Genomic DNA, 10,480 nt, shown 5'->3' with positions numbered 1-10,480 from the left:
GTGAAGTATTAGAGAGATTGACAAAACATAAAGTTTTATTAAGTATTACTCCAATCAAAGATTGATATTAAATAACGATAGTTATTTAACATTCTTCTCATTCAAATGAAACCGGCAACACGGTGTATAAACACTTCTCTCGCATACGATGATACGCAACTTCTCTCACTTTCTGGGCAGCATTGCTACTCTCTCCGCTCATCTGTATGCTGTTCTCCAGCAGCTATCGTATCGAGGGGGTTGAGAACAAGTTTATGGCATGTTGTTCTCTCGCGCAGTCTTTAGTTCAGTTCCGTCGGTTGATCTGCGATGCCGGTTTCATCTGCAGTGTTCTCCACAGGTGTTCAAAGAAATGTTTGTGCCTATGTTTAATTTGAATAATCGGTTTGCGACATGATCGCCAACCGTCAAGTACCTGCATCTGCTCATTGCGTAGCAAAAAAAAAGAATGATTCAATATTTGTTCATATGTTGCTGTTTGGTGCAAAGAATTGTTGATGTGAATTACCCGCAAGGAAGTTAATGGTTCGACATCGGTTTGTTGGTGTCTGTGATCCAAACTGAGCTTAGCACGTTTCATCAATGGCGTGACGTGATCTGGATGCTTTTTCATGTGTATAGTAATAAATTGTGTGAAACATGCCCTGATGAGTTGAGCCGCATAAATAGCAACAAAATAAGCGAATGTAAAAATACAACCACGAGAGCGTGAGTCTCTATGTGGAACATCTTGTAATAGTGAAAACGCAGCACAAGTGGGCAGAACAGCAACGGCGGCAGCGGTTTCGGTCATTATCTTTCATAGTATGATGCAAAAATGCCTTTCGTGCAACGTGTAGTGACCCCAAAATATGTGGCACGGTCGAACAAACCGTCATATTCACGTGGCGCCACTGCACTTCCAGTTCAAGATTATGAATTGGAAGCAATCACCAACCTAACCCTGAGCAATGCTCTACGCCAGCTGGCCTCACTGGTGCTCATTTCGAACCAGATCTTCACCGAACTCAACAAGGAACTGGCTAGTGTTAGTGAGCGATCGCTCGGGATAAAACAGCGGATCGACAATCTTTCGAAACGAGTGGAGGAATTCGATCCGAAGCAAGTTACAGTCCGTAAGTACCCCTCTTACTGCACACTCTCTCCAGCACACACAGCATCACAGCCGGAATCTTCCTTTACTACCTCTTGTCTGGTTTTTATGTGCGCATACGGCTCTCCTCTTCCCATTACTATACGCGATGCTTCTACTTTCCGCCTGCTTTTTATCTTATGATTCTTCCGTGTATTCCCTCTCGTTCCCAACCAAAGAGGAATGAACTGAAAAACGAGCAGCACTCCCTGTAAAATCAAATGGATAAATTTCCGGTATTTGATGCCTGTATTTCCTGTTCCTATTAGTTTGCATTACATCGATTTTACTACGGTTGTGTCGTTCACAGCACGCAAAGCTGTGTGCAGTCATTTTTTTCCTTTGAAAGGGTGACAATTGTACGACTAAATCGACCTCCTTTTCAAATGGTCCACCAATCTGTTCCAGTGCAACAGCTTTTTTGGTCGCAATGCACTCGAGAGGATGACAGCGAAAATGTTCTTTCATGCAAATGCAGTTATTGAATGCAAATAAAACAAAACTGTCAGCTGTCAGCGTTCAAACCACCAGTTGTTGTGAAATGTGTACCGTCAAATGGAGCATGCCTGTGAGATCGCTGTAGCCTCCGAAAGTGGCACAATATTTTTTTCTCTTCATATAACGGGAATCACTTCTTCTGAGAGAAATATATAAAATTCACCTCACACCTGAAAGTGAAAATGAGCTGCTCGGAGCTGCACATAAAATAATCATACCCGGGTGGGACGCGAGCATGAACCAAAAAATCGCCCAAAATGGGTACAACCGGTTTCGACTTACAATGGTATCAATTTCATCAAAACATGTCGTTATTCGTTTTCGGCCTTTGGTTTCGAGCCACCCCGACAAGTGTAGTTGCGGTTTGCTCGATACGGATATAGTCGAAAAGCAAAGATTTTACGCGGAGTAATTACTGGAAGTTCAGGGGTATACAATAGTTCAACGATTTTGTCCGATTATTGAAGTTTCTTAGTACCATGTCATGGTTCGAACTATTTTCATCATTTATATCGAACTATGTTCTCATCGTGATGCCCTAGAATCTTGTCATGTTAAATATTGGATTTATAAAAGTGGAACTGATTCCCAAAAAATACTACTATTTCCGATATATCACACAACGAACTTTCAATGTCAGCGAAGGAGACGATCTGACGTAGTGGTTAACACATCCGTAACTCTCACGCCGAAGGTCACGAGTTCAATTCTCACTCCCGACATTCTTCCTCCGGACTGGATGTCAAGCAGTGGCCCGAGTGACGAACCATCCAAAACGTATGTAAGCTGTCGTCCAATGTCCCGAAATATGGTTTAAATCATCTACATGAGAGAAATTTAATAAGAGGTTCAAACATGAAACTTTTTGAAGGCCAATATAGTTTAGTCATGAGACTGCTTCTTTAATATTAAAGAAGACCGAATCCTTTTGTTCTTTAACAGCCGACTCCGACATTTTACGACACCTGCGATTACTGAACTTCACATTGTTTCCTTGATGGTGTCCGATTGTTTAAAAATTTCGAGCTCTGTGGCCTCCTATGTCAGCTGTCTAGTAGTCGTGAGAACGCAGCAGGTTTTCGGTAAGTTACAGTGCTTCCCAAGGTAATTATTTTCCTACCAACTGACAAAAACAAAGGTCCTTGCCTATCTACTGAAGGCTCATAAGTATTTCGGACTGACTTCCTGCAGCTGTGCTCAATTCCAATTACTATAATTTCGGAAAAATGTAATGGTTAGAATATTGTTTGAAATATGAACTGTTATTATTCACTTAGTGAATCAGATCGTTTGCGAAAAACGAAAATCAATGTTGTCCAGGTCCAGTCTCGCTCCCTATAGAGTCTGATGCACCAGAAACGCCAGGCAGAACATTTCATTGTAGCTCCATGTTGGGACAATTCCATTCCACTTATCTTTTTTTTATTTCATCAATCAAGATCCTAGATAACATCGAAATGTGCGTTTCAATCTCACCACAGTCTACTGTCCGCATAAAGGCTCGCCAACGCGGTAATTTTTATATACCCTCTGTTTTTACTTTTGTCGTTTAATTACTACACACTGTTCAGGGGGTTTGTCGTTTTGGCTCAACGGCGTTTTGTGTTTTGACCTTGTATGTATGTTCCCTGGGAGGAGATAGTTTCGGCCGCAGCCGAACTGCAGCGGTGTAAACTAAGGAAAACATAAGGGTGAAACCACTCATGTGCTGCTGCTGCTTTGTCAACGGCTTATAAAACGGCAGGCAGCGCCACCGTTAGAGCTATTACCCGACGACCAGTGTTATATATTTTATTTTGTTGTTATACGTGAACGGTTAAACGGCGGTGCAATGTTTAGCTCTGTAGAATTCTAAAAATATAATAATCAGAGAAGTTAAATTGTAACAGCTCGAACGCATGTTGTTGTATGCCACAGTAATAAAAAATTAACATACTTTTTGTGCGTTATTTTACTCTTCTTGAAATACGCAGGATTTCTGGAATTTCAGGGAAATTATGTAGGTTTCTGATATGTTGTGAGTTGATGTTCATCCAGGCTTTTTACAAAGGATCAAATATTTTATCGTGGTTTAAGACATCTCCCTTCTCTACATTTTGGTCCAAAAAGGACCACAAATTTTCTGCTGGATTGAAGTCCGGGCTTTGTAGTGGCCATTCCAATAGCTTAAAGCACGTGAACCACGGAAGTACACAGTGGTTTCGTGGACGGTATGTTTAGGATCGATGTCTTGTTGAAAAATGAACTTCGTCTCTAAGACAACTTTTCACGCTGACTCTTTGAAAAATGCTGATGTAATACAGGTCGGACTCGATTATCCGGAGTATTGATTTTTTCTCACTCCGGATAATCAAGTCATAGGCGGCCAAATTACATTTTTCAAGAACATGGAACACGCAGTTTTATAATGACAGTAGAATTAGAAGTATGTTCCAAATTTCAGATCAATCAGTCAACAGGAACGGGGTCAATTTTCTATTAATGTGGGACAACCCTAACCCAAACATACATACAAACAGGGCAAGCTGAATAGAACCTTTAAAAAGCACTTGTTTATTTGGGAACTGCGGCCATCTTGGATTTGGATTTTCACGATCTACTGTGTTCTACCAGTCGAGCACTTTCATTTGATACCCATATTGATGGGGTTCTGAGAAAATATGTTATCCGTCATTTTGGATTTGCATTTTCCATAATTAAGTACATTCTACTAGTCAAGTCCTTTCATTTGATACCCATATCAGCTATTCAATATGGAATTAATATACAAATTATTCAAATTTTCCGAAAATCAAAAATAAAATACTCCGGATAATCGAGTCTAAAATTCAGGATAATCGAATGGTAACTGGGTAACTATGTATTCTTCCATTTCAATGAACCATTGTATTTTTACTACAGTGTTATTGTTACTACAGTTCTGAGACCAAACTAAGGTAAAAAGATTTTTTCAGACCGAAAATACACATTTTATTATGGCAACCCTGCTCTACACCAAGACTTAGCTTATGGCCCTCGGTAGAATTTTTCTTTAGATTTTACAACTTAATATGTAGTGAATAAAGATGGCTCCCATGATCGAGTACATTCAAGGCGTTTTATTCGGTATCGAAATATCAACTAAGTTCTAATCAAAAACGAAATCAATTAATACTACGTTCAGAGGGAATGAAGATAAGTGGAATTCTCATATACGTGCCCGTAATACGAACAGTGGGGGTATAATGGACAGGTGGCTGATTTGTATAGTTACATTTTGAATTTCAGATTTCCGTTAATGAGAACACCTTCTTCATGTTATTCTATAATATTAGGCTGTCAAAAAAGTCCTGCGGTATTTTTTTGATTCTTCATTTGTTCATAAAATTAGTTACAATCATCTGTTTTAAGTCAAATATACGCCGTTTTGTTCGATGACTTGTTCCCAACGAGATGCCATCTTCATAATACCCCTGTTATAGAAGCTCACTTCCTTATTGGCAAAAAACTCGGATAGCCAATTTTCACAGGCCTCTTTTGTGGCTATCTTCTGACTACCTAGCTCGTTCGCCATGGATAAAAACAGGTGGTAATCACTTGGTGCAAGGTCCGGACTATACGACGGATGCAAAAGAACCTCCCATCCGAGCTCCCGCAGCTTCTGGCGCGTCACCAGAGAAGTGTGTGGCCTGACGTTGTCCTGATGGAAGACAATGCGGCTTCTGTTTATCAAAGATGGCTTCTTCTTCATGAGTGCTACCTTCGAGCGGTCCAGTTGTTGGCAGTACAGGTCCGAATTGAGCGTTTGGCCATAGGGAAGCAGCTCATAATAGATTATTCCTTGACAATCCCTCCAAACACACAGCAGAACCTTCCTGGCCGTTAATGAGGGCTTGGCCACCGTCTGAGCCGCTTCAGCGGGCTTCGACCACGACCGTTTGCGCTTCACGTTGTCGTAAGTGACCCACTTTTCATCGCCAGTCACCATCCGCTTCAGAAACGGGTCGATTTTGTTGCGATTCAGCAGCGATTCACATGCGTCGATACGGTCAAAGATGTTTTTTGCGTCAACGTGTGTGGCACCCATACATCGAGCTTCTTTGTGAATCCAAGCTTCTTCAAATGGTTAATAACGGTTCGATGACTTATCCCCAGCTCTTGGCCGATGCTACGGCTGCTACTATGCCGGTCTTTCTCGGATAATTCAGCGATTTTGTCGCAACCTCCGACGACAGGCCTTCCGGAGCGTGGCGCATCTTCGACGACCTCTACACCAGAACGAAAACGTTGGAACCATCCTTGTGCGGTGGAAATGGAAACTGTATCGGGTCCATAAACTGCACAAATTTTATTGGCAGCTTGAGATGCATTTTTGCCTTTGTCATAGTAGTACTGTAAAATATGTCGGATTTTCTCTTTATTTTGCTCCATATTTGCGACACTTTAACTCACGAACGACTTAACCAAACAAAACACTATCAAGGACTATATTATAGCGCGCAAAAATACCTTTCCAACAAGCTATAGTATACAATGAATACAACTAGAACTACGCGCTTACAACGACACCTCGCGGAAATACCGCAGGACTTTTTTGACAGCCTAATATGTAAGCCACCCTATGGCAATGAATACTCAAGTGGAAAAGAGAAACAAAAACCGAAAATCATACATGATCCCGCGTGTGGATGTATTTTTAGCTGCTTTGATATTTAGTATTTTGAGTGTTTTAATATCAAAATTCAATTCGCTGATGTTTATATTTCGGTTTGTGAGTCAACAAAGAAGCTATATTAGGTATGTACTGAAAAGTAAATTCATTTTTGAGTGGAAAATTTAAATTATGGAAATAATTGTACTGGTGGGGTAAAACGGACAGTTCCCAGTGGGAGTGAGATGGACTGTGAAAAGTCTGTTTAATCTGTTCCTAAGGAATTCCCTGTGGACTGTTTAGAAGCTGACTGGAACCAAAAGCAAAATAGTTAAGTGTCTGTTCGTTTATACTGCTGAAAAGCACGATATCACTTCTAGGTGGATTAATTAGATTTTTTCATCATTCAACGGACATTCGTGATGAGTTCAGACCTTGGTTGAATAAAATCATTCCTCTCACGATCGATAAACCCCTACGCTTCATATATTACAAACCTGTCCATATTACCCCCACTATATGTCCATATTACCCGCATCGAATAAAATGTTGTACTTTTCGGTCTGTTTAATTTTCAGTGAAAACACATTGAAAAACACTTTTTTGTAAAATATCAGGCCAATTAGGTAGAGAAACAGTATATTGAATTGCAAGAAACTGCATCAAAGTTTTGGGTAACATATTTCCAAAGATTTAATTGAAGTTTTTCTCAACATGTTCGTTTTACCCCCACCTCCCCTACATAACATTGAACACAAGGTTCTTACACGGAAGGCCAACCTAAACAGAGCGATTGCGTATCGCTATTCAGCATCCCTGAAAACGTTATTAATCTCAAATACTATTACTGATTCATAAATCACTACGAATAAGTTAGTATGTTCGTTTTTCAAAGACGAGTACTGGCAAATATCTCAGCATATCTCCGTGACTCACACCAACGGAGAAAAAAAAACAAAAGAACAGCGTATCAACTCCTTTTGTATTAATGCAATAACCGTCTCTCGAGATTAAGATTGGGCAGGTAACACCTCCGCTGATATGGATTTGCCATATCTCACACTCACGATGTATACATAGGCATCTACAAACCGAACCTCCATCCTCATCTGTAACGCTCAGCACCGGAAACACTCCATGGTTCGCTGCTGCGCTAAAACAATACCTTCCAGTGTGTGAGCCTTTTTTATTATATTTACCATGACAGTGCATTCGGTTTCTCCCCTCTCGCAAGCGATGTTAGGAAACGAAGGAAAACAGAAACTAATAACACAGCACACCTTTATGCTTTTATTAGTTCCTGCACCTTGAGCGTAGAATGGTGGTGGTATATCCGAAAATAAAAAAAAATCTCCGGATTCCCACCGTCTCAAATACAATGCTACCATCCCGAAGATAACATGCCGGAGGAGAAACGGAACGCAAGTGTAAAAAATTACTGCTGATTTTTGATTCATAAAAATGTCTAGTCCAATCTATACGCCGCCTAGCTGGTGTCTCTCGTGGGCAAGGTACCACAGCTTTGCGCACTGGGCATGAAACCCCCACCAGCTCGGAAGGCTATTGGCAATTCACATAAAAGCGAAAAGAAATGCCCATTAAGACGCGCTACGTTCCGATTCAAATACCGGGCTTTATGTTTTGTGAGTTCGTCTGTCTCATTCCTTGGCACCAATATTTCATGTCCACCCACGTGCTTTTCAATTGATTTTAGCTTACACAGTATATGTGTCAAATGGAGGACACTATGCGTCGTGGGCTTCCTCTCACACACATATGTATCTCATATTTACTTTCCCGGAAAGAGAAAAGAGAAAACTATAAAATTTCGTTGAAGGCAGCCGGAGCCGCGGAATCTATCCGATACAAGATAAGGTAACCCCTAATTATATGACTATGTGTGGCTTCTATTGTATTTAACTTTTCTTGATGACATGGGCGAGAAACATGTGTCATGTTCTATGTGTAATATTTGATACATGGAACAACTTCTGTTTTTGTTGTCACGGCTTTTTTTTCGGCGAATGTCATAGAAAATTGATTGCGAATTAAACCTACGGAACGAAGTTCAAATAAATTGAATCATTGATGTTGCTATTAAAGCAGATGTATAACACATCATCAGATTGTCGAAATTATCGAAGCGTATCCCGTTCATCGTTCGTTCCTAAAATATGAGCTGTTGTGTTTGCACCATAAATAATTTTACTCTCTCAATCTATCTAACGAACGATGATATTATTAACGTCTTCTATACTTCTCGCTCGGATGATTGAAGGAAGCACACGGAATGACATTACTCAACGGCGTTCGGCGGAAGCTCGTAAAACTCGTTGCTGGATGCAAAATAATCTTGCAAACGATTCTATGATTTAACAGCAAATATTTGACCAGATATTTAGCTTTCTCTCATTTCTTCTACACCACATGCCCATAATAAATATTATACACTGATGGGCGCAAAAAATCCTCCCCATTTGAAATCAAAGCGTTCCAAGACTAAAAGTTTTTTCAAATTTTTCGGCATTCCAGTTCCAGTCTCTTTCTCTCGGAAACGATCAACGATACCATCAACCGAGAAAATATTTCATACGTAGTTTCTAAAGCTCTTGGTTTCATATTTCGTATCACCAAACATTTTACCGACAGCTCTGTGCTGTTCTCTGGTTCGCTCTATCTTGGAGTACTCATCCGTAGTTTGGGATCCGAATTACGGAAACAGTATCCAGAGAATTGAGTCCATTCAACGCAAATTTTTACGCTTCGCTTTACGTCGACTACCATGGGAATGATTCTCAGAACCTCCCTAGCTACGAGGATCGTTGCAATCTCATAGAATTGAATCTGCTTAGCGAACGACGTAATACAGCAAATGTTCTGTTTGTCTTTGATCTCATCCAAGGAAACATCGATTGCCCGGAATTACATACTTCGACAGCTCAACTTCAACACCCGAAGAAGAAATTTACGTAATCACGATTTTCTTCGCCTTCCTGCAGCGCGTACTAACTATGCTTACCATGAGCCCGTTGCAAGCATGGATCGCGTGTTCAATCAACATATCGAATTCATCGATTTTAATGTTACGAGGGATGTAATAAAAAGGCGCCTTATCCGCAAGCTCCAGCAAGTTAGAATAAGATGGTTCTTAGAGGATCATTAGGGTTCTTTCAACATGTTGATTGTTGTAAATAAAATAAATAAAATAAATAAACCATTTTCCTATTTCATTATCGTTGATTTATTTTTTAGAAAAACAAAAAAAAAGACTTTTGTTCCTAAATAGGTATTTTTTGGGTATCCTTTTGGGTAAATCCAATTGCGTACATTTGTTTTACCGTGTTTTTTTTATCGATGCACCCTTTGATTTTGACAGCTGGTTGTTTACATCTGACACGAACATAATTTTTGTAGCTGTTTAGTCAACATTTCGCCTGTAGTGACTTGTTTTGACCAAGCCCCGACTAAGAAAATATGATCCGCTAGTCAAGATTTTGCCGTCAATTTAGCTGTCATCGACGAACTAATCGGTGGAATCGAGACGATTCTATGGTTTATGGTGCGATCGTTTGGATTATAAGTGGGTTAGGGGAGCGGTGTATGAAAGCAGTAAAGGAGCAAGCTTTATTCGAAGATAAACCTTTTTGTGTATAGAAAAGACGAAACGTTTCCAACGTAAAATGTCGTATTGAATATAGTTCTCAAAACCGTGTTCAATGGTATTGTTTTGTACACAAAAAATATTGTATTTTTAAGATTGCAGCAGAAGGTTTTAATATATTGGCCCACCTTGTAGTATATTTTTAAGAGTCCTGATTCACACAGTTGCATTTGTGACCCGGACATGTTTGACACTGCCGATGGTTACATCGACATTTTGTGCGAAAACCTGGAAGACCCCATGCGAAAAATGGGTTGAAGAATAACTACTCTTTCCAGCAAGATTCTTCCCGAAGCATTCTGCGAAGAAAACAGCAGTATTCTTCCGATCGGCCCGGATCAAACCAATGGTGTGGCCACCCCAAAGCCCCGATTTGAATCCTATTGAGAATTTATGGGCGATTTTGGACAATAAGGTGCACAAAACTGACGTTAAGAACAAGCAAGACTATTTTGCTGCGTTGAAGAAGGTTTGAAACGACCTCCGGAACCTCATGGAGTGGATTGTTTTTTGTCATACCCTAAAAGTACCTATTTAGGAACAAATTTTTTTTTTGTTT

At 40.1% G+C, this 10,480-nt stretch overlaps 1 protein-coding gene across 2 annotated transcripts in view; it reads left to right on the top strand.

Moving 5' to 3' along the window:
* Positions 1-299: 299 nt before the first annotated feature.
* Positions 300-10,480, top strand: part of LOC129767788 (uncharacterized) — an 83,863-nt gene continuing 73,682 nt past the window's right edge. The window contains exon 1 of one of the 2 annotated variants that reach the window (XM_055768980.1): positions 300-1,115. In XM_055768980.1, coding sequence (XP_055624955.1) covers positions 818-1,115 — 298 coding nt within the window. In that variant the 5' untranslated portion in view covers positions 300-817. The remainder of the gene's footprint in view (positions 1,116-10,480) is intronic. The other variant, XM_055768988.1, reaches the window with a different exon arrangement.

The sequence above is a fragment of the Toxorhynchites rutilus genome, chromosome 1 (assembly GCF_029784135.1).
Source record: "Toxorhynchites rutilus septentrionalis strain SRP chromosome 1, ASM2978413v1, whole genome shotgun sequence".
NCBI lineage: Eukaryota > Metazoa > Arthropoda > Insecta > Diptera > Culicidae > Toxorhynchites > Toxorhynchites rutilus.
The sequence above is the reverse complement of the archived record's forward strand: the minus strand, read 5'-3'. Positions and strand labels throughout refer to the sequence as shown.